Genomic DNA, 25,023 nt, shown 5'->3' on the forward strand with positions numbered 1-25,023 from the left:
CTAGGTCCCTTTGTGAATTATCTAGGCCTTTTGTTTTTCTTTCTTTTTGACCTTCTGCTTTGTAATTTTTCACTGCCAACTGGTACTATAGAGTTGGGGGAATACAGACATACCTCAGAGATATTGTGGGTTCGGTTCCAGACCACCGCAATAAATATTGCAATAAAGCGAGACACACAAATTTTTTTGGTTTCCCAGTGTATATAAAAGATATTTTTACACTACACTTTAGTCTGTTAACTGTGCAGTAGCATTATGTCTGAAAAAACAATGTACATACCTTAATTAAGAAATACTTTATTGCTAAAAAAATGCTATCATCTGAGCCTTCAGCAAGTTGTAATCTTTTTGCAGTCGTAACATCAAAGATCACTGATCAGAAATCATCATGACAAATATAATAATAATGAAAAAAGTTTGAAATATTTTAAGAATTACCGAAATGTGACACAGAGATATTAAGTGAACAAATGCTGTTGGAAAAAAAAAGGCACTGATAGACTTGCTCAATGCAGGGTTGCTATAAACCTTTAACTGGTAAAAAAAAAAAAAAAAAAAAAAAAATGCAGTACCTGGAAGCATAGTATCTGCAAAGTGTAATAAAATGAGATATGCCTGTACTCCAAAAAATGCTAAAGTATTTTAGTTGCTTTCAAGAAGTTTGGTTCCACTAAGTGGTGTAATGAAAGAAGAGATTGAAATTACAGGGTAAATGATAATGTAAAAGATTATATCCTACTTTCCTGTTTGCATAGATAACTGAGAGAAGATTGTACGTTCACAGCATGTTTTCTTTTTGCCTCATGTAAAATCATTTCCAGCTCAGTTAATGTTTGTTATTCAGATTTTTCAGTTTTCATTGTGATCTTTCTTTTCCAGTTTTCGTGGTTCTTGGAACTTGTATTGCAGTGCAACTAGGGACAAACCCTGACTGGATGTTTTTTTGTTGTTTTGCTGGGACATTCATGTTCTATTGTGCACATTGGCAAACATATGTTTCTGGAACATTGCGATTTGGAATGTAAGTAACACTTAGTGGTGATTTTGTTTTCTCTTTCAAATATGTAGAATGTTGCTTATAGGTATTTGTGTATTAGGACTTGATTAAATCACTAGTTTAGTAAATAAAAGAAGTTTAAAACTCTCATTATTTTAGCTACTATGTAACGGTCTCAGTCATGTGTCCTTCTGTCACACTTTTTAAAAGGAGATATTAGAACCTCCCAACCAATATTTTTAAAGTAACATGAAAAACAGTAGGCCCTTCACTCATATCCACTGAATTTCCCTCAAATTCATTTTTCTTTTTCCCCACTGTTATTCACCTTAACACTGTGTTTTACTTTGACACATGAAAATGTATTTTCAGGAAAGAAAAGATAGTTTATGAAAGCAAAGAGCAACTCTTTATCTCTAAATATCATAGCTTAATTAGATTTTATTCTTTTCACATCGTTTTATTTATGAATCTATAAATATCTAAGCTGTTGATAATTTAGTGGATATGAGCACACCATATAGATTACTACTGCCAACAAAATGCCTAACAATTTAAAAAACGAAATAGAAACTTTCTTCAAACTCCAAAGTGAATAGTTCCTACCTGGTGATTAGTACTTTTTCGTAAATATTAATGAGTAAACCAGTCTTGGAACAAGGTTAAGGATGGAATTCACCAAGTGGTGTTTAATTAAGTATCACAGATCCTATTTACACTGCTCAAGTTAGTCTTTTACTTTTTCACGGTGTAGGATTAAAAGATAACTTGAGAAAAGACTCTGAAAACTTCATGGAATATCAAAATAAAAATCTTGATGTCAAATGATAGGAGAATATCTTAACCTAATCTCTCATTAAGGCGAATCATTAATGAATTTTAAAATTTTAGATCACTGATAAACTTAGTTTTCTAGGCCTTGAAAAAGCCAGAACGCATAGAAATTTTTAGCTGTTTCCTACAAGTTCACTTCAGGTGATTTTTGCTAACCTTATTTAAGTAGAATTTAAGATGTTCTTATGACAGTAAATGAATAATTATTAATACTTTGGAGGTTAACTAAAAGACATGCCTTGGAAGAATTTAAAAGTAAAGGGATTTAGAGAACATGTTTAAGGCACATCTCAAGTGACAATAGTGGACATGAGTGTCCAGTTGAAAACTGTATGCCTGTGCATTCATCAGCAGTTTATAAAATGATCTATGCTTAGAAAATATTGAAGATATCTGATATTAAAAAAGAGCAGTAATCGAAAATATTATATGCAGATTTTTTCCTCAATATTTCCATAGCCTTTACATTATCTCAGTAATGTTTTCATAGTTTTTTTCTGTTTTAGGTAAAAACCACAAATTATGATAGACTTCTAAGATCACTTGGTTTGCCCTAATTCAAACCCTTATTTTGAAAGCTTATCTAGCCCTAATTTATTTTCTTTCCCTTTCAAGTAAAGCAGCACCAGCTACATGGTGTAGGAACTGAAGGAAGGAAAGAAAATGAACCGTGGAAGCAAGGGAAGAGTTAAATAGACAGTGTTTTTAGGAGTGATTTGCTATCACAACTTTCTTTTTGCCGGTCTTAAAATTTCCCTTGCCGTGTATTCCTTTGATGAAATATGTACTTGAAGAACTGCAAGCAGTTCTATATTGTTAAATCATAAGATGCTTATAGGGGTGTGGCAGGAGATAAGGCTGGAGAAGATCCAGAAAATTGAGGGCCTTCTATGTCCTGCCAAGAACTGAGGGCTTTTTATCCTGAATCTATTGAGAACCTTTGCAGGACCTAAAGCAGGGAAATGACAAAAGTACCTTTTGGAAATATCAGTCTGGCAACAGTTTGGAGGGTGAATTGGAGTGGGCTGTGACAGAAGTAAGAAGATCCCTTAGGAGGCATCAGCATAATTAAATATGAGGAACAATGAAATCTGAACTAGCACAATGACAGTGCTATCGAAGAGAAAGGGATAGGTTGGAGAGAGACTTAAGAGGTAGAAACTGTAGGACATAGTCTGTATTTGGTTATGGAGAATGAATGAGAGAGCAGAGACTGGAATGACTCCCAGTTCCCCTCCTTGGGTGGTTGGTTGGAAGGTGGAGAAAGGCCCTGCAGGGAGAGGAGCCTATTCAAAGGAATAGTTTTATCTAGAACATGTATGTGAGGGATTTTAGACATCCAAAGAGAATGAGAATAGCAGAAAACATAGAGAGCAAGCCTAGAAAGAAGCCCATGAAAATTATTGAACAGCCAGAGTAGGAGGAGGCATACCAGAATGAAAAGCCAGTAGAGGGATGAATTTCAAAAGAGAACAGTGCTAGGTGCTGCCAAGACTCAAAATGAGGCCAGACTGTAGGGAACAGAAGTGAACGAAATAAATAAGCACACAGTTAGTACAGGTTACTTATAAAATGTGTAGCTGGGATGGGAAGGAGCAAGGCATCAGTTAGAGGAGCAAACATGGGCTCAAAGGAAGAAGGGGTTTGTATTTTTAATGGGAAAATTTTGAACATACAGAAGAAATTGACTTAGAAAAGAGATTGAAGACACCTGAAGAAAGGGGGGGGGTGATTTATCGAGCTTAGACTGCTAAAAATGCAGGACCCAAAGGAGTAGAGTATCAGGCAGTTGGGACTAGATTAGGAGCACACTCTCCCTCTGAGACTAGTGCTTCCTTGTAATGGTGTGAAAAAATATCTAGAAATATCGAGACCAGTTGGAATTAATTTCTCAATTTAAATTAAATATTTGTATTGTAAAGGATTTTTTAAAAATTGACTTTATTTATTTATTAAAATTGGCCGCGGCTTGCAGAATCTTAGTTCCCCGACAAGGGATCGAACCCGTGCCCTTGGCAGTGAAAGCATGGAGTCTTAACCGCTGGACCTCCAAGGAATTCCCTAAGGGATTGGTTTTGATTTGGGAAAACTGTATACAATTTTCTGAAATCTTGCATCCACATTAAAGCAACACCGAATTTAGTTATTTTTACAATTAAAAACAAGCTACAACCTCCATAGAAATATACTGCGAGTGCTTTACATTTAAGGAAATATTTATCAGAATACCAATATAATGGAAACATATGGAATAATATAGATATTTCTAAAGTAGTTTTAAAACTGCCATTTTAGATTTCACATTTTTTTTTAAGAGCAGATATAATAGGCAGATGTATAGTAGCTTAAATATTGAAGTAAAGTTTATATGTGTGGAAGAGAAAGTCCAAATTTTATTTATTTAATTAGGAAAGGTCAATGCTCAAATATAATTTGAGAAAAGAAATTTTTAAAAATCACTTGCTTTTTCTTCCTCCTTAGGGGAAAGCAGCCTTAGGCATCTTAGGAATTTTATTTTAAAACATTTTTATTTTAATTGTTTTATTTTGATATTTATACACGAGTGACAAAAAAATCACGAGGTTTCTTTAATATATATATAAAAAATCCAAGTTGTTATATGTTTAATAACCTTATAAAATAGTATATTTACCAAAGAAGAAATTTTGTTTGTTTTTCTTAGTCTCCTAATGTCCCTATTTTTAGTTTTTAAGTGTACTTGCACAAAAATTGGCATAATAATTTATCCATAACTAAATAATTTTCATTCACAGTCAGGTATTGTGAAAAAACCAATGTGATTTGGATACTTCTTCCCTGAAATTATGAGCTATATCTTTGTTCTGATCACTAAAATCTTGATTTGCTAAAAGCTGCCTTGCACAGAGAATATCAGTACCTGTCGCAGCTAGACAGACCTCTGTCCTGACATTGCTTCTGGAATGAGTAAGTAGACAGCTGATGGAGATGGGTACTGCTCATGGGGACCTTCCAGACCCAGCTTAGACCTTTAGGATTTTTACTAGCTTGGATATGAAAAACTGAGGGAGGGATATGGGCTTAGAGGCTAGAACTTCATAGAAGGATTGGGTTAGTGGAAGAAGAGAAGAATTATGAGTTGAAGCTCATTTGTAAACGTTTGTAAAATATTCTTTTAATGTATATGGCTTATATTAAATGGAAGAGTTCACATTTCTTACAACCTAAACCCTCTATATCCAGATAGTTTTAAATATATAACTTGTAGATGTATGTATAGAATCATTTTTATAAATTAAATGCTTAGAAACCCTAAACAATCTATAATAAGGCTATATTTATGTAAAACATAGGTCTTAAAAAATCTTACACACTGTGAAAGGTAAAACTCTTAAGTTATCGTTTCAGAAAAAAAATACTCTTGTTATCTTTTTGGGAGAGAATAAAAGAAAGGAATTATAATAGATTGAACTCAGGCCAATGTGTCTTGCCTCAAGTGTTATCTCCAGATTATCTGTATATCAGCTTGGGCAAGGCCCATGACTTCTGTGGGCCTCGTTTCCCAATTTGTAACGTAAGAGTTTTGGATTACGTGATATCTAAGGTTCCTTCTGAGAGTCTATTACTTTTACAGATATTATTTCTAGTGTGCTTATTATTTATAGTTATAGCAGACGGAGTATCTTCATTTTATGACATTTTTCAATTCATGCATCTAGGGTTTCACATTTACATTAGCTAAAAAGCCTGCCACCAACATTTATTCCTATGTAAGTAAATAACGTCTGGCTTTTTCTTTTCTGTAGTTAATTGAAAAAAGTTAATAGGCTGTGTATTTACTACTAGTAGTGTGACAAATGCAGTTCATCTTCGTATCCAAATAACCTCTAAAGAATAAGTATTCAAAGACCTCCTACTTCCAAGTAATTAAAAACTGTTGTCTGTTATATTGGGTTGGCCAAAAAGTTTGTTTGAGTTTTTCCGTAAGATGGTATAGAAAACCCCGAATGAACTTTTTGGCCAACCCAATACGTAATCCACTTTCTGTGGATTAAGAATTAGGAAATTTTCTATATATAAAATAGATAAACAATAAGGTCCTACTGTATAGCACAGGAAACTATATTCAATATCCTGTAATAAACCATAATGGAAAAGAATATGAAAAAGAATATATATTATATAACTTATATATTTGTAAAGTATGTTATATAACATATACATACTATATATACATATTATATTATTTTATATATACATATTATAATATATACATATTATATTTTATTAACTGAATCACTTTGCTACACACCAGAAACTAACACAACATTGTAAATCAGCTATACTTCAATAAAAAATAAAAGAATTAGGAAGTTTCCTACTGAATTCCTGTATAGGATCTGCCTATCTTTAAATGTTTAAGATTTATCACATGAATTATTAAATACCAGAGATTTTCCTTTTAGTTTCTAGTTTACCTGTTTTGTTTTGTTTTTTTCCTCAGCAATGATTCATTCATTTGGACTCTGCCCATTTAAATTTTATCAAATTATTATAGATAATATCCTAAAACAACTACAGCATTTGTATTAATATAAAACCTAGATTGTAGTTTGAACTCTCAGATCATCAGGTAAAATCATGGACCTCTTTCTATCTCATTAGCATTCCTCAGTTCTTAATTTTGATTATGTAGTTTTTATTTGAAGCCTGTTCTATACTGCTCCTCTATTTCTGTCACCATTGAATTGGATGTTTTAACTATTTTTACGACTAATAAACTAATCCAGTATAGTAGAGAGTTATAATGCTGATGGGGAATTAAGGGAAGAGAAAGGAAAAGGATAAGATTCTTAGACTAGAGGTTATCAGGAAACAGGATAAGGAAATGGCCAATTTGATTTTTGCTTTGGCCATATCAAAAGAAGTCATACTTTCACTTTCCCTCTTGCCCTTTCCACATCCATGTGGTAATTTTACTGAAATAGCAGAGGTAGGAGCAGGATGAGGTGTGGAGAAGTGAAGTGTATAAGATGATTAGCGGTTTTTCAAGCACATAGATAGATGACTGTCCACTGGGGCTTCTAGGAAGCATTTCTATCCACAGGGAAGTCTGGATAGGTTCTGGCACTGAGGGGACCTATGTCACAGACAGTGTGATTATTTGGCAAGTAGTATTCACCATTCCTAGGTAATTAAGAATTGACTGCATTTTTAGTTCCAGTGTTTCCAGCTGCCTATTTATAAGTCATTTGTTCAGTGTATTACAGTTTTAAATTTTAAACTTTTATACTGTTTTGATTTGGGTAAGAAGTATACCTGTATGCATAAGGATAGTAATTGTACTGTATAAATTGTTTCATTGAATCTTTAGATGTCTTTATAAGGAGAATGCTACATTTTAAATCTATTTTTGCTACCTTGTTTTAGTAGGGCTCTTTAGCAAAAGCTCTGAGTAAAGTTATTTTGAAATGTTTGTTTCCTTATGCATAGATTCGATGTTACAGAGTCCCAGATCATAATTATAATATGCCAGCTTCTCACAGGAACCCTGGGTCCTTGGTTCTGGAACTTCACGGTAACTGCTAGAATATTCATGCTGTCCAGCGAACAATGGCATGAACTCAGTAAAGACAGCACCTTTGTCATGCACAGAGTAATTTAAAAACAAAAATTCAAAAGTCTTCTTGTGGTATTTCACAGACAAACAGGTTATTAGAAAACAAATAATTTTAATATATAATAGGGCAATAAAAATCCACCCTATTAAACAAAATTTTTTGAAATATAATATTTCTGGTGATTTGATGCTAAAAACAATTCTCTCTCCCATTTACCTACTGTACCTTGTAACATTTTTGCTCTATGAAATATTTTTGAAACAAATACCTTTCCACCATTAAACAGAACTTTTTCGTATTTACATTTTTAACAAAATAAAGCAAGCAGAGTTTTCCTTAGATAGGTAAGTTGAGAGGACTCTTTATAGTAATGTAGGAAAAATTCTGTTTATTCTCTTAATATTCTTTAAGAAACCTGGTACTAGTTTTTCTGCTTCTATTAAATGATCTTGGTTTAAAAAAAAAAACAAATTAATGTTAGAAGCTATTCTCACTTCTATTTGTTTTGTTTACTATTTTCCTCTCTTAGTTGTGCTTTAAAAACTAAGTATTCTTAGCTTTTCATGTTACTGTAGTTATTCTTTGAATACCCTCCTTTTTCTGTTTTGTTTTGGTAAATACCTATTTCCTTAATTAATGCTAAGAGAGTAAGTAATAATATCTTTTTTTCTTTCATATTAGAATTGTAATTTTGGCCTTATGACTTTTGAAAGTTTAAAAAGATTTATTAAGAAATGGTTTCCCAGTGGAATTTTCCAGAATCCTTCACACTTTAGTATGAAAAGGTTTATTTACAAGAAAAATAGATTTTTTAAAGAATTTTGCAGTTTAGGGAGTATTGGGGAACTGTTCATATTACAGATCATTCTATCAATACAAGGCTGCGTTAGGTTTTGTGCATTGAGTCCCCATACCCAAACGTGCTTCAATAATATGATAGAAATAGTGAGTCTCTGATAGCAGTTCTTTCTGAAAGGTATCTTGTAGCATTATAAATCCAGTTATTCAATGGTAGTAATGATGGCTTTGGGGACAAATCAGTAGTGAGGGATATCCTACATCATTTTTTCGAATAAACTTGGAATACAGAGTGTACTAAAAAGTACTATAGGCATGTTTTAGGAGCAAAACTAAAGCCACTTTCAATTGCATTTACAATGTATTGGCATAATTATTTGTGGGATTCCCACCTAGAGTAGAATAATGTGCATAGCTCAGGATGTGTCATTCTTTAGCACTCCTTTACCCTTAACCTGTTTCTGGTACTTCCTCTAAAGACCTGAAGCTTTATGCTCACTGCAGTTGTCTAGATTTATAATTTTTGATAGCTCATTTATTAATATTAATTAAACTTACAAAAGGTTTTTTTCTACCAATGTTCTAAATGAAATTAATAGTCAGGATACTGACTTTTATTTACCTTCAGCTTGTCTGTCTATGATAACAAAGTACCCTCGGTTTATAGAGCACTTCCTATTAAAATGTTTCTAGAACTAAAGCATTTTAACATCATGAAAAATGTTTTGGAAATACATTTTTTCTTCAGATATACTGTCTTCACTTTTATCAGTTGCTAACTTGCAGAGATTTTCCTTTGCTTTTAATGTGTGTTGCTTTAACTGATTTGGTGATTGAAATGAAATTGTCAGATGTACTTTCTTTTTTCTTTACAAAGTCAGAGGAAAATATAAGCTTCAGAAAGAGTTGTTCTTTGTCATTTGTTTCCAAATTATTTTAATTTATTAGCATCTAAACTTCCTGTGTTAGCTATTGCCTGTGGTATTCTGCCATTTTAGGGAAAACTGTGTTAGAATGCAAGAACCTTCATCCTGAAACATACAGACATCTTAGTGATAACAAGTTAAAAACGTATGACAAATGTTTGTCCCAGTTGATTAGCAGATTAAAAATTAGAAGAGTTTTAGCACTGCGTAGGAACAACACTAATTCCTTTCAAGGCTCTGCCACTTATCATTTCTGTAACCTTTGAAAAGTCACTTACCCTATCTGACCAGATTTCCTCATCTATAAAATGGTGGTAATATTTCCTACCTCCTAAGATAGTTGTAAAGATTAAAAGAGTAAAACATGTTATGTGCTGACTACAGTGCTTGTCATAGTGTTTATAATCATTATTATTATATTTTAAGACCTGTGTTAGTAATTCCCAATAATTTCCAGATTTCTTTCAAAATTGATTGTGCTATTTTGAGAGGAAGAATATGTCCATGATCCCTTTATTTAACTCTGAGATTATTACTAAATGAGGTGAGAGGACTGTTTCCTAATTTTTCTGTTTCCAAAGGTGATAAGGATAGGCTGCCCCCTTAAATTTGAGACCTAAACTTTAGTTCCTCTTAGAGGACTTGTTCTATTCTAGCTTTTGCCTATTTTTCTCTTATTCAAAGTCACTGGGTGGGTTGTTGTTTTGTTTTAGTCTTCTCAGATAGTCTAAAGATCTGTATAGTCACTCGTGGTAGATAACACTGTTTTAAATAATTCAGCTTATCTCAAAAATAGATGCTTAGACTTCCTCTGTATATAACACTTGACTTTAAAATACTCATAGTTGTCACTCAGCTGTATGGTTAATGTTATTAACATTAAGCTTGTCATGCCCAGTTTGCCCCTTATGAAGGGTAGGAAGTAAAATATTGGAAGGCAGTATGTTGAATTTCTAGGTCAATCTTCATTCCAGTCTACCAGTACTTCACCCACCCTGGTAAAATATATAATGAGTGCCATATTCTGCTTATGTATAAGTTCCCTAGAACATCAGATCCATTTACAAATAATTGCAAATCTGTAGTTAACAGCAATCTAATCCTTGACTAGGACTCCAGCCCCCTTCAATGACTTCCTAAGCAAAATGCTTCTTTTAAAATAGTAGCTAACAAGTCAAGTTGTACAAATCAGAATTTCTGTGACATTGCGAATCTAGCCCTAGTGCGTATTCTCTGTTAAAACCAAGCTAGTAGCCAACCCAGTTACAACGAAATTATATTTATTATGTATAGTTTAATTTAAAAAATTATGTTTCCAAATTAACTGCAAGTATATCTTTGAAATGCATGTGCCATATGTAGATGAAAACTAGATTAAATTGTCTTATTTCTGATATTAAAAATGCTAGGAAATGACGATTAACATGCTTATCAACGCTCACAGAATGTCAGTGAAATCCCTTCACATTCCTCAGTTAATGCTGAGTCTTGTTGGAATTCAAACCAAATGCATTTGTTAGGAATCTCTCTGAACACTAAGAAATAAAAATGAGACATTCAAAATAGAAATTTTCTTTATAGTTAGCTAACTTAGATGGTTTGGAGTTGTTACACCCCTTAATCACTTTTAAAAGCTATACTTCTCATGTAATAACTGTCCTGATCAGGGAACTTTTTAAGCTGTCTTTCTCTGGTGATGAAGCCTCCCTAGGATCCTCACTCCAACTAGAAAGCTTCTATTTCTTGTTCAGAAGTTAAAATTACTCATATTTATTTAGGACGCCTTGATATCTTTACCTCTTAATCAGTTGACCATTAGGATGTTGTAAAGAGTGATGGGCCCAAGGGATTTGTTATGAGTGTTGAAGGTTATTTTCACTATGGACTGCCACACTTACGGCTTCCCTGTCAGAAAAATGGGAGAGCTCAATCTCCACAACTGGTTTGCTTTTCTCCATCTTTCTTCTGTGACAGCCATCAGAATGGGTTGCTTGTTGCTGGCTTGTTGTAGTAATTCAAGTGTGTTCTGACCAGAGTACTCATGGATTAAACACAGCAGTTGGGGAAGTTCTTTTTGTCCTTTGACAAAACCTATACTAAAATAAAGTAGAAATAAGAAATTATTTAAGCAATACCAGTCAAGATATTTAAATACTTTCATGGTTATAGACAATTATGTTTATTATCGTCTAATTTCCCCCCTCTGAAACTATTAGGCTGTGAAAATCTAATGCTATAGTTAAGAGATTTGTTTTCCCATGTCTTTTTTAAAAAGTCACTCTGGTGTTTTAGGTGGTTTTCTACCACATAGCCCTTGTCCCTTGAAGGGCTTATTTTTGGTGTAGTTGTGGAGGTTGATTTTTTTGTTTGTTTTTGTTTTAGAGAAATAGTTCCAACACTTGGAAATATTATCACCCATGTTATTATTTTGAAAATAACAAGTGACTACAGAAATGCCAAATTCCTGCCTTATATAATATTCTCCCTCTAGATAATTATGTCTTTCCTGCATAGCCAAAAAGCGTAAAATGAGCCCCCTCCTAATATGTGTTATAGTAAATTCAACCCATATTGAGAGACTTCTTAGTGGAAGGGTGGAAAAATGGACTGTCAGGTATCCACTTCTCTTCTAAACAGAATCATTAACTCTTGTTCACTGTTAATCATTTCTGCCACCTGTCCCACTTAGCTTGCTTAGTTTCTCTCTTTGGGGATGGCCTCACACTGCATGTTTTTTCATTGACAGTCAAGATTAGAGCCACACATCCAGAAGTGGTGATAGGCAATTCTCATGATTCAGAGCAGGAGGGCTTTATCCTGGAGTACAGAGTATTCCGCTAAATCAGATAATCACACAGGAAAAAATGTTCTTAACTAATTACCAACTGGTAAGTAAGTTTTCCCTGGCTCTCCCTCCTAACATTAAGACATTGTTGATCTAAATTCAGTGATAGTATCTGAACGGTTTACAGAATTCTGTCTTCCAAAATTTCCAAACAGGCTAATCCATAAAAATTTCCCAGGAATCCCAATTTGGGCTTTGTAAAGATCTTTCATGTTTCCTAATCTCTTTTACTTACATTCATCCAAGGTACAAAGATTAATTGCATGAGGTTCCCTCCATTTTTATTTTGTAATTCTATACTTCTGGCCCTTCCCCTCCCAAAAGGCTACTTCACATATCCAGCAAAATGTTGTAAGATGTCTACCCTCCTCCACCCAAGACAGAGTCGATCATCTTTGACACCTGCTTAGTCTCCTGAGTCTGCTACTGAGTGTAATTCCCCTTATTGGCAACATCACTCACCAGGTCAGCTCTACAGATTCTTTTTAGCCTAATTCAGTCCATTTTTTTTTCAATAAATGTGTATATCAAGATAACTACATCACTATATGTTTGCAGCTTAATATGCTTCTATTTAAAAAGCATTCTTGAGCAATCAAAGATAATTTTTTTTAGTTGTGAGAGACTGGTTTCAATCTGGTTATTTATTATGAGCATAAAACTTACATATCTTAAGCTCACATGATAGATTGTCTGCTTGAAGTATCAATTTTAGAAATGGGGTCTCTATTCTGCTCTGGGATTTGAACCCCCTTGCTGTTGTTGCTATCAGTTTTCTTAGATTGACTTTTTTTTTAAGTTTACCTTCTTAATAGATAAATTATTCACTTTGCTTAAAAACTAACATTATAAAAAAGGTATGCAGTGAATAGTCTCCTTCTCATCCTCATCTCCAGCTGTCCAGTTCCCACACTGTCCTCTCCAATAGGTACCCACTGTTCTTAGTTTGTAATGTATCTTTCCAGAAATTTGTTATGTAATTATCGGCAAAAATTAAAATGTAATATTATTTTTCTTCTTTTTTTACGCAAAAAGTTCATATACACATTCTGCAGCATTTTTCTTCACCTAATATAACTTTGATATTTTTCCATGTCACCACTAGAGAGCTACCCCACTCTTTTTTTAAAAGCTACCCAATAGTTGATTGTACGGAAGTACCATAATTTCTATAACTACTCCCTCATTGAGAGATATTTTTAAAGTTTTGCAACTATTAATAATGCTGTAATAAATAACCTTGTACAGACATTTTGTGCAAGCATATCTGTAGGGTAAATCAGTAAAATTAAAAGGCATTTGGATCCAGTAATCTGAGAATGACAATCTCAAGATTATAAAAAGTGCTAGTTTACACAGGGAAAGGAACACCAGTTTTTGCTTTGCTCCTCAGTCTTCAGAATATGCCCTTACTCTTTTTTCAGACTTTCAGGCTTCTAATTTCTACTGCCCTGTTTTTGTACCAGGTTCGTCTCTTCTTGACTGTAAGATCATTTTCAGCAACCTCAAAGCTAATTCTTGGCTGCTTTCAGTATCTTCTTTCCAGACGTCTTAAGAGTAGTTGACCTAATAAGCATAAGAATTTGATTGAGAATTGGGTGAATTTTTTTTTCACACCCATATCATGGAAGGCATTAAATGAATATATCTAAAGGGCAGTAAGTTTTGCCAAGGTATCAGAGATTTATGTTACTTTAGTAAAAGCTCACCACTTCTTCCATTTGATACTACAAAGCACTTATTTCAAGATCTCATATTATATAGCAGTACAGTGCAATCCTCTGCTTGACATTCAAAATGTAATACACACACACTTTTTTTTCTTTTCTTTTCTTTTTTTTTTTTTTTTTTTTTTGGTGAGAAAGGTTAAGCTGTAGTTTCAGCCCAACTTCAATGAGTCAGAAATTTTCTTTAGAAAGGAGGGGTTTTTATTGCTCTGTGAAATTCATCACATTAAATTAAAACACTCTGGATTTTATTTGATTTTGCTCATAACAAATTTTTGACACCTCCTTTTCCCCTTTCCTCAATATTTGAGATTTTTTTCCATTGTGCATGATAGAGGAATGCTGCTAAGCTTGCAAGTAATTCACTTGAAATTGTTTTGAGTAATTCTGCTTTTTTGGATTTTTTGTACCTAATCAGAATTGATGTGACTGAAGTGCAAATCTTCATAATAATCATGCATTTGCTGGCAGTGATTGGAGGACCACCTTTTTGGCAATCTATGGTAACTCTGCACATTGTGTATCCCATGTAATGCATGTTGTCTTTTGCTTGTGTTCTTCTAATATAGTATAATCCAGTTAAAGGATGATATGTAAAAGTATTTTATTCTTTCTGAAAACAAAAAGTCACAGCAATGATAGGACACAAACTTTTCTTTAGGGCATAGTGAATTTTACCACTTGGAGTTATGTTGTACAGTAGGTCCATTTCAGGGTTATTTTTGAAGGCTATCAGAATGTGTCATCCTATTTTACAGCTGAGGAAACAGCAGGTAGTGTATCAAGTTAACCAACGACAAGATTAAACCAAATCTTTTATTCTCTTTCTGAGCTACACGAGTCTACTAGTTTCTCCGTTACATGCTTAAAGCTGAATAACAAATTTTGGTAGTAAATTAACTCTGGCCCCAGAACAGAGTAAGTGCTTATTGAAATCAGTGCCTTAGGATTGTTTTCACAAGCCAGGACCTTGATTTTCAACTTGACTTGAAATACAGTCACCCCTACAAACACAAGTTCTTTTCCACAAACTTCTGAAAGAGCGAATATAATATATATAATACGGGGGCCAAGAACACAGTCTCAGGAACCAGACTGCCTCAGTTTGATCCTGGCTCCACTGCCTACTGTATGAACTTGATCTGTTATTCAACCCTTGTGGTTTAGTTTTCTTCTCTGTAAAATGAAGACGATAATAGTACCTGTCTTATAAGGTTATTTTGTGTATTAAATGAGTACGTGTAAAGCACTCAGACCAGTGGCTATCAAATAATGAGCCCTCAATAGAAGTTGTTGCTGCTCTTACAGTTGGCATGTTTGCTACTCCTAAACAAACACAGTTCTTAAAAATCAGATTAATTTTAAAGTATAAGGGAAATTTACTGAGCAAGATTTTTCCCTTACCTAGCTCACTTTATGATGGTAAATTAGATACTTAAGGAAGTGTAATTAACATGCTTCCCGAAGTATCTATTACCAGAAATTGTTTAATGCCTTTTGTTGGGAGGATAGCGTTGTGAGGAGGGAGAAGATGAAGGAATAAAGATAATCCATAGTCAACCAGGAGAATTCTGAAACTGTTCATTCATGTACATAATATCATTCAAAATCACATCTTTTTTTACACATTAGTCTCAAAAGTCAATACTGTCTCTAGTGAAATCTGAGGTCTATAGATACATACACACTGTATACATATGTATCTATAGATCTCGGATTTCACTAGAATGTTATTACTTTTGCTCTTGTGTAGGTTAAATAGTTAACAGTTATAAATAGCTATAAAACTATTAAATAGTTAATAGTTTTAAACAATTCGGCTGTAGAAGAAGGAAAGAAAAGATTTTCTTTTCCTGAAACTAGGTAATAAAGCCTAAAACCTACCTCCCACTTAATTTTTTTAAAATTTCTTCACTATATTGATTATTATTTTCATAGGCTTTGTGTTTTATACCAAAATCTCTCCCCCTCCAAAATTATTTTGCATATCTTACACACATATAAATTACCTTTAGTGTTTCAGCATATCAGTAACAAAAAAAATGGGATTTCTGGCTTAATCATCCAAAATCAAGTCAGCATCAGGTATATATCCCTAATTATCTGTATAAGTATGGAGGTACAGAAAGCATTGTTTTCAGTGCAGTTATGTATTCATGCAGGCTATACACATATCCATAATTTTTAGGTGGTGCCTGGTAGTAAATTTGCTTCAGGTAAACTTGTCACCTTTCTTTATTAGGATTTATACACACAATCTATACATGTACATAACAGATGTAATTTTTTTTTCTTTTAAAAGGATCAAATATTTTGTCCTATCTTTATTGGCAGTTAAGATATTATAATCATTCTTTTTTATTATATGTTTTAAAAAAGTAATCTGAGGAACTCTCAGATCCAAGACTGAAATGGAGGTTGCAGTAGGGAAAGAGATTCACGGGCCACTGTCTTATTATTAGCATCATTGGTTCTACTGTTACCATCATTAAAATAAAAGGAAAGGACTTGACTTCTCTGGTGATATTTGGAGGCTTAGAGAAATACTCTGGGTTCTTTGAGCAGATTTCAGTACAGATTCCCATAATTGACTTCAAACCACTGTATTTCTTTTTTTCTTTATTCTTGGCCCTGTGGGCTCATTGCTGAATATGCTGTTTTGAATTGCATTGTGTTAGTTCAGGAAAGACTACTACATGCAGTGCTCTGATTTATTTGTGTGCCAAAATGGAGAGAAGATATTTATCTAGGGCCCAGCTGTGAAATTTTTATCTCTTTTGAGGTTGAGGCCATAAAATGGAAATTGCCTTCCAAATCCTCATTAAAAGACTTCTACTGATAAATTTAAGAAAGCAGCTTTATAGTAAAAACAAACAAAAACAGTACAAATGTCTTCTTAAAGCTGATTTTAGAAAATCAGCTGTTTTGCAAAGGTAAGTGATTTCTATCTACTGCTTATTGATTACCCATTTCTTGCTTTTTTTTTTTTTTTTTTTTTTTTAATTCAAAGAGATGTTTTTTTACCAAAGGTTGTAGTTAGTTTTTGTTGGTTTTGGTTGGTTGGGTTTTTTGTGCGTGCATGGTTTGTGTTTTGGGGTTCCCCCCCCATTTTTTACGGAAAGAAATTATTTTCATGCACAAAAGTTAGTATATGGTTTGCACATTGCAAAAAACAAGACGTTTTTGGGTATTGCTTCCCTAAAAGAATATATCCTTTTGGGATGTCTTGAAACTATCTTCTATCATATATATAACTCTTTAAAAAAAGAATGTCATCACTTTGGAAGGGACCCATAAAATCCCCTCACAGTTACTTTCACTGACATTTGATTCTTTTAAAAGTAGTAGCTGAGGACTTCCCTGGTGGTGCAGTGGTTAAGAATCCACCTGCCAATGCAGGGGACACAGGTTTGATCCCTGGTCCGGGAAGATCCCACATGCCACGGAGCAACTAAGCCCGTGCACCGTAACTACTGAGCTTGCGCTCTAGAGCCCGCAAGCCACAACTACTGAGCCCGTGTGCTGCAACAACTGAAGCCCACGTGTTCTAGGGCCCATGTGCTGCAACTACTGAAGCCAGCGTGCCTAGAGCCTATGGTCCACAACAAGAGAAGCCACCGCAATGAGAAGCCCACACACCACAACAAAGAGTAGCCCCCGCTCACCACAACTAGAGAAAGCCCACGTGCAGCAACAAAGACCCAATGCAGCCAAAGATAAAAATTAAAAAAAAGAAAAGTAGTAGTTGATTAAACGTGTATTAAACCAGGAGACACCTTCTGGAATCCAGTTAAGGCAAATGGTGGGTGTTACTACAGGTGAAGTTTCAGAATTCATTAGGTAGAACTGAAGACTTGCTATATAGTGTAATTTATTTGTATCTCATTCTTAAACTAAAAGACTTAAGTAGTGGCTTTATACTTAACTAAATCAGACATTATAAACAGGCATTCCCACATTCTTTGGAAGGAAGTATCTAATCTCAAAATGATACTTTCTGTTTCTGCTGAAATTTACAAAGCCTGTAAGAATATTTTATTATGCTCATAAGAAAACTAGTCTAACAGCTTAGTAACTGATACTCTGCATTAATCCAAACGATTAAACCAAAACCTGTGTCCATTTAATCTGGTACACCTGAGAATTTAAGATTTTTTTTAATCTCTGAAAAATGAACTACATTAGATTGATATTATTTGGCTACATAATTTTATGACATGAATCCAGAGGATTTTACCCTAGCTGTAGAGCAGACACCATGACCCAAGGGAGTTCTTATTCTTCCCAGTCTCAAAGACTGTCGACATTCTGGGTAGGCCTGAGATAAAAGCGTTTTTAGTACAGCTTTCTGGCTGTTTCTGTAGAGTGGATGCACTTTGATCACCCTGGATATGTTCCAGGAGGATGAGGACAGAAAGAGAAAGATTGGGAAGGACAATGTGTCCACCCTCCTTGATCTTGAGTGTGAGGTGAAAATGGCAATACTTCTAATACTTTTTAAAAGTGATTGAGTCAGTGCTGATTTTTAAGTGATCACCTGGTGAGACTTGGGGTTCCTCTGACTTCCGCTTTCCCTTCACGTTGCCTCAGATTTTCTTGTAGCTAACTTCCTTTTTCCTTCTTAATGTGGGGGCAAGGTGTGTCTTCATAGTATTTCAAAAAAGACATTCTACGTAGAGAGAGAAAGGGAGAACATCTTAATCTATTTGATAAGTTTATACTGAGCACCTACAATATCCAGGGTTCTAGAGAGAATATAAAAATCAATTCAAACATAAACCTACATTCAGGAGCTTATGTTTTGGTGTATGTAGCTATCATATATGACAGAAGTGAAGAGGGCCCTAAGAATGTTTATGATATTTTGCCCCTACGTCTATAGCTTGCTTACTTGGTTTGTGGTCCAAGCCATTTACAAATATTTGCCTGGCTTTTGTAATGTTGCTGTTTATCCTTTGTTCTTTCAGAGAGCAAAAATTTCCATGATCCTAAAGCATTTTCACCAAATTTTAAATACAGTTGTGATGCAATGCAGTTCAATTGTGGCACAGATTACTGCTACACTAGAGTTGGCACTCGTTTAGTGCCCTGGCCTTGATACAGGCATGCCCCTGTAATGGATTAATGCTTCGCTTCTTTTGAAATCTAAGTGAGTGTAGTATTTCCTCCTTTGCCAGACAGGTCCTTTGTCTTTGGAGGGAAAAGGAAACTAGACAGAATATTGAATTTTAGCCAGGTGCATCAGACTTAGATTGTAATATCCTTAGTTTTCTGAACTGGAGCAAAAAAATCTCTTGGAGTTCAAAGCAACCATGGTGTTGATTTTCTCCTTTATTGAAAACAAGCTTTGAATTTGGACTGTAGGGTTTGGAGATCACTTAGAGAAGGAAGGCGACAATTTAAGATGCTCCGTGAAGTTCTGGGCTTAATTTTTAAGTTGACCTATTTCATTTTAGAAAATTAAACACTGCCACAGTACAACTTGAAATTTGAATAGTTGATTTCCCTTTTTTTTTAGACTGCAGTTTTGCAAGAGGTCATAGAGTTGTGTAAATAAACTGAGTTCTTGAGAGTTTTAAAGAAATAGAGTAGCTAAACATTAAATTTTATATCTATCAATTTTACTGGGGTTTTATACATACAAAAGATAGGAAGTGTCACATTCTTATTTGATTTTAAAAGTGTAAGCAGATGGCATCCCTAAAACGTGTAGACAGCCCTGATTAAAATGTCTTCATTGTAAGAACTCATTGCCTATTAAACTACTGTGGGCTTATGGAATCTTATTCCTAGAGTCATTTGTTTCACTTAATAGAGTATATCATTTTACTGTTCCTTTCTTTTCAGTCCATATTGGACAAAACTGGAGACTTCAGAAAAGCTAAAAAGAGATGTGCAAAAAGAAAGAAAATCTTAAATGATTTTTAAGATTTAGTATTATACAAGTGTATTTCATTTTAAATGAGGTATACTGTGTTCACAAGGTTAGATACATGATCTCAATGCACTCAGCCCCCCTTACTTTAGGTAAATCAATTCATATTTTCAGTATACTGTAAAAATTTATTGTTTACTTCTTCTGAAAAGTAAAACTTATATGTTAAAGTTTTGGATTCACAATTATAGAGCTGTACCTGCTTGGGTGTGCTTCACATATTTTTCGTCCTGTCCCTGAGTTTGCTCTGCTCCAACCAGAATCTCTTGACATCAACATGGGAGCTGTTTTTACTCTTATGTGAAGCTACAATTTGAGATTACAGAAGCTCCTTGAATATGAATGCCTTCTTAGTTGCTCTCTACTTTTACTAGCTGCCTGTATTCTAACAGTTTGGAATTGGGAATTCTCTAGTTTGCAGATTTTTTAAATCTAGTTGCAAATATTTCTAGTCCTTTATGCTCTATGTTGTCTCTCATAACAATTAGTAACGAATTACAGATTTAGCAGTAGAGTTCAAAAAATGCACAAAGATAAAGGAAAAGTACACTTCTTTTATTAAAAGGCCAGAAGATAGCCTGGTTCATTATTGCCAGATTTCTGGGATGCATTAGGTGAACTTCATTTAGCTATGGCACGAGCTAATAAAGTTGGATCAGTTATTTTTTTTAAAGTTGGTATCAGAAGTCAGATTAATTTTTATGTAGTCTTTCATTTCTTGAGACTTTTTATATTGTTTATAATGGAAAGGTTAGGGAAACTTCCATCAATTTAAGTATTTACTAAACTAGAAGGAATGGAGAATATATCAGAATATGAATCAAATGTTTGCTTTGTTTTCTTATTTTGATTTATATATATATTAATTGTTTTCTCTCTCTACCCATTAAAGATTCCAGTGCTGAATATTCAAATGAAAATTTTTCCTGCGCTTTGTACTGTAGCAGGGACCATATTTTCCTGTACAAATTACTTCCGTGTAATCTTCACAGGTGGTGTTGGAAAAAATGGATCAACGATAGCAGTAAGTATTTCTTAAGATTTCCAATGATTGTGCTAGGACTTAGTTTTGTAGTCGCTTTGTTTTTCATTTGAATTGTTATTTGAATTAATTAAAATCATTGTTAATTGAGAGTTTCCACTTAGTCTTAAAGAAAAAAAACCCTGAAACTTCTCAGTTTTATTTACACATGTATACATTTATATGCTTATATTTGCATATTTTTTGTGCATGCAGACACACACTTTTATACACACATATATATATATATATATTTTTTTTTAAGTGCGATCTGCTTTGTAAAATGTCTGGCCTCTTAAGTAAAATCCTCAGTTTGTGCCTAACTAATCCATGCAGCTGCTTTTCCTTAGCTGTTCTGGTATTCAGTTATAAAAACTGCTGGCTCTCAGACACCGTGAGGTTCTTAGAAGTTCAAGTTGATCTGTCTTCCATCAAGCAAATCGGTATAGAATACCACTAACTCCTCACTTCTCTTTACTCTGTACAGGGAACAAGTGTCCTTTCTCCTTTTCTCCATATTGGATCAGTAATTACATTAGCTGCAATGATCTACAAGAAATCAGCAGTTCAGCTCTTTGAAAAGCATCCCTGTCTTTATATATTGACATTTGGTTTTGTATCTGCCAAAATCACCAATAAGCTTGTGGTAAGCACCAGAGTTTTTGTCTGTTTTCTTTGTAACTTTCATCTTATTTTGGTTTTATGGCCATAGTTTTCATTTCATAACTTCCTAAGCAGTTCTAGAGTTTGCTGTCTTCTAATCAAAATCTCTTGACATCAGTATGGGAGCCATTTTTACTCTTATGTGAAGCTGCAATTTGAGATTACCAGAAGCTCCTTAAACCTCTACAACTCTTCTTTCTATCCACATTCTTCATTCTCATTCTGTACGCTCAAGTTAAGGCTCCTTGTGAAAAGCATATTTAGGGGGACTTAGTTGGCATGGTATATACCTTCAGTGTATAGCTTTCACACCCACTTAGTGTTGTTTTAGTTTTGAAAATTCAACAGATATTGCTAAAGAATTCTTGAAACTTGATATTTGATCACAATACTGATTTACTATGTAGCTCACAATTGCTTTAATATGAAAATGCCTGCCTACATCACCGATTCTCTTTATTCATAGGTGGCACACATGACTAAAAGTGAAATGCATTTGCATGACACAGCATTCATAGGTCCAGCACTTTTGTTTCTGGACCAATATTTTAACAGCTTTATTGATGAATATATTGTACTTTGGATAGCCCTGGTAAGTTTTGTACCGTGTTCTATTTCATGATTTGGAGGTTACTTGTTTTCTTGTTTCAGTGGGCCAGTCCTGAGAGATAGATCATATAATTGTAATGATTTAGAATACTAGAAAACCACATTTATGGGACTCCGTGGGAGTTCCTCGTGGCTTCATCTCTGAGTCATTTTTTTGTATTACTCTTACTAGTCCTGCCTACATCCTGGCTCATAAATTCCATATTTCTAACTGTAAAGCAGGAGTTGGCAGACTACAGCCTGTGGGCCAATGGCCAGTTTTTGTAAATAGTTTTATCGGAACACAGTCATGGCCATTCATTTATGTATTGTCTGTGGCTGCTTTCATGCTACATTGGCAGAGTTGAGTAGTTGTGACAAAGAGAATATGGTCCACAAAGCCTAAAATACTGAGTTTGTTGCTCCTTGGTGTAAAGGAAAAATCTTTGAGGAAATTGAGTTATTAAATTTTATGGAATTGAAGGTGAATTTCAAAAGAAGAGAAGAAAGAAGCCTCTCCTCTTGGCTTTCAGGAATCTTAGGGATGGCCTAAGTAGACTCCTGAGAATCTAATAGTACCTCTCTCTTTTTTTTTTTTAGGTCTTCTCTTTCTTTGATTTGATTCGCTACTGTGTCAGTGTTTGCAATCAGATTGCGTCTCACCTGCACATACATGTCTTCAGAATCAAGGTCTCTACAGCTCATTCTAATCATCATTAATGATGTAATTGATGTTATAGGAAACTCATGTTTTCTGCCCGAAAGAATCTGAACATATTAAGGAGAATGGGGTGATTAAGAACAAATATAATTTATAATAACCAATGTTATATATAACTTTTATTCTTTGTTATTGGTAACACTCCTTAACTATCCCTGTGTGAGAATGGGAATTTCAAGTTCCATCCCGTAAATTGTACATGTTGTCAAACAGGGTTGGCCCAAGAAAGCATGCAAGAAAAAAAATGCCATGTGTTTGTAATTATCCTGGATTCATAGTAAAATTGTCATGGGGAGCAGATCCCCAGTGGTGGAGATTTCTAATGTAGAATATTTGCAGGCCAAAAGATGGTTGCTTTATAATTTTAACAAATCATCATCTTTTAGTGATGTCCTTGTTTAGTATCTTCTCAAGCTTTCTTTACTGAGGAGCTCAGCTTGTGGCACAGATATATCTTGTGAGGTGGAACCTAGTGATAAAGATCTTGAATTTGGATTGAAAGGTTTCCTATCTTTACATTATTGAGGAAGTCATTTTTTTTATTGCTCAAGAAATGGTATCTCATGGGCTTGGGAAATCCTGTTAGCATGCATAATAATGTGGTAACTTTGTCGATCCGTTTTATTTTTTTAAATAAATATATGATCTGAAAGCCAGTCTTCTTCTCAGTTTTATTCAGTGGAAAGATAAACTAAGTTTTAATGTCGTTTTTAAAATTTTTAAGCAAAATTTATTTCTATTCTTTAATAAATGAGGAAATTCAGTCAGCTACATCATCATTATGTGTCCTGTGACCTTTCTATTTTGCATAAAACTGTTTAACTTAAAACACAGGAGTGCTATGTTCATTTTCCCTCTTGGTAGATTTTTTTGGTTGTGGTTGTCACCCGTGAGATTATAAATCTTTTTTTCCCTTTGAGAAAACAGAATCATAATCTTAAAAGTCCAAAGGGGTTTAATAGTCACCTGGTCTAGGAATCTCAAACCCTTCCCCCAGATTTTTAATTAGAGAGGCTTGGGCCTCTCTAGGCAATTACTGAAAATTTGCACTTTCCTTTTCTGGCTACTCAGTATCTGTACAACAGTTTGAAATGAAAACCAGGTGTCCTCAGTAACTATAAACCAGATCTGTTTCCATTGTATATAGTTCAGTTGCTTGAATGAAGAGGGAGACAAGCGGAAAGGTTTAAGCTATTGACTAAAATGAGGTATCTTATTATTGATTTTTATTTATATCCTGTTTCCGTAAACATGGATACACAATAGCTGTGCTGCCTTGCCTGGCAACCAGAACTCTTCCTTACACTTTTAATGATTTCATCAATTCCATGTAATCTTGATTAGCAATGACTGTGAAACCTTTCATTTCTTTGCTAGAATGTAGCAGGAAGGGGAAGTTTCTCACTGCCTTTGCTTGCTAGCAACTTCTCCAGCATCTGGGGTAGAGAAGTACATACAGGAAAATGCTAGGGCGGATCAGATGTTGCAAGCTAGGACAAAGGAAGAAGAAGGAGGGGTAATTAAAGTTACGTCATTGTCTTATTAAATTAGATAGAGCAAATGTTAATTACCTACAGTGGAAATTGAGGTCTGGAGAAGCTAAATGGCATACCAGTGTCACAACAGTTACTCCTCTTCCAAATGGGGACTAGAATCCAGATCTTCTGAATCCTAATCCATTGTTCTCTCCTACACCACACTAGGTTTTAGTGGGCTGAAGCTACAAACTGAGATTCTAGAATCTTTTTCAGCGTAAAGGAAGTCTGGAAGACGTTCAGGTATTTGGCGTGTGTTTCCTTCAGCTCTCGATAACCATCCGCATCATATCAAGGGTACGTTTATAGTAAACCTCAGCTGGTCCTAATTCTTCTTGTGATCATATTATATATGATTTTGATACCTAACCAGGTATCAAAATCATCTGAAGAATTTTAAAAAATACAGGTTCCCAGGTCCTATCTCTAGAGATATTTGGTAGGTTTGAGATGGGGCCTCATATTTTCATAAGCTCCCCAGGATTCCAGTCCTTGTTAAACCTTTTGAGTTACAACTAGGCTTAGGAACCACTGCCATAAACTACCTAAAAAGGTGCAATAACTCTTGGAAGCTGTGAAGAGTAGCAGCATAGTTAGGGGTGGCGTGTGGACGGTAGAACATGTGCCACCTGCAGTAGGTCTCTGTGACCCTAAAATAAAATTATATTGGCTTTAACTTCAATTTGGTAACCTTAGTCCCCATCCCACCCTCTAACAACATTTGTGTTCTTTGAACAGAATGCAGGGGCCTCTGAGAGCCACACATACACACGTTAAAAAGATGGAATTTTTGAAAAACAAGATGCTTCTAAAAGTTTCCCATCCCTTACAGT

The 25,023-nt window shown here is 34.4% G+C and overlaps 1 protein-coding gene across 3 annotated transcripts in view; it reads left to right on the top strand.

Annotated features, from left to right (window-relative positions):
• CEPT1 (choline/ethanolamine phosphotransferase 1) overlaps positions 1 to 23,307 on the top strand; it is a 36,420-nt gene extending 13,113 nt beyond the window's left edge. For 2 of the 3 annotated variants that reach the window (XM_068540473.1, XM_068540472.1), the window contains exons 4-9: positions 880 to 1,021; positions 14,146 to 14,230; positions 20,555 to 20,686; positions 21,171 to 21,329; positions 21,813 to 21,938; positions 22,535 to 23,307. In XM_068540473.1, the coding sequence (XP_068396574.1) occupies positions 880 to 1,021; positions 14,146 to 14,230; positions 20,555 to 20,686; positions 21,171 to 21,329; positions 21,813 to 21,938; positions 22,535 to 22,654 (764 nt within the window). In that variant the 3' untranslated portion in view covers positions 22,655 to 23,307. Of the gene's footprint in view, positions 1 to 879; positions 1,022 to 7,303; positions 7,389 to 14,145; positions 14,231 to 20,554; positions 20,687 to 21,170; positions 21,330 to 21,812; positions 21,939 to 22,534 lie in introns of all 3 variants that reach the window. The other variant, XM_068540474.1, reaches the window with a different exon arrangement.
• The last annotated feature ends 1,716 nt before the right edge of the window (positions 23,308 to 25,023 follow it).

This window comes from Eschrichtius robustus, chromosome 3, assembly GCF_028021215.1.
Source record: "Eschrichtius robustus isolate mEscRob2 chromosome 3, mEscRob2.pri, whole genome shotgun sequence".
Lineage (NCBI taxonomy): Eukaryota > Metazoa > Chordata > Mammalia > Artiodactyla > Eschrichtiidae > Eschrichtius > Eschrichtius robustus.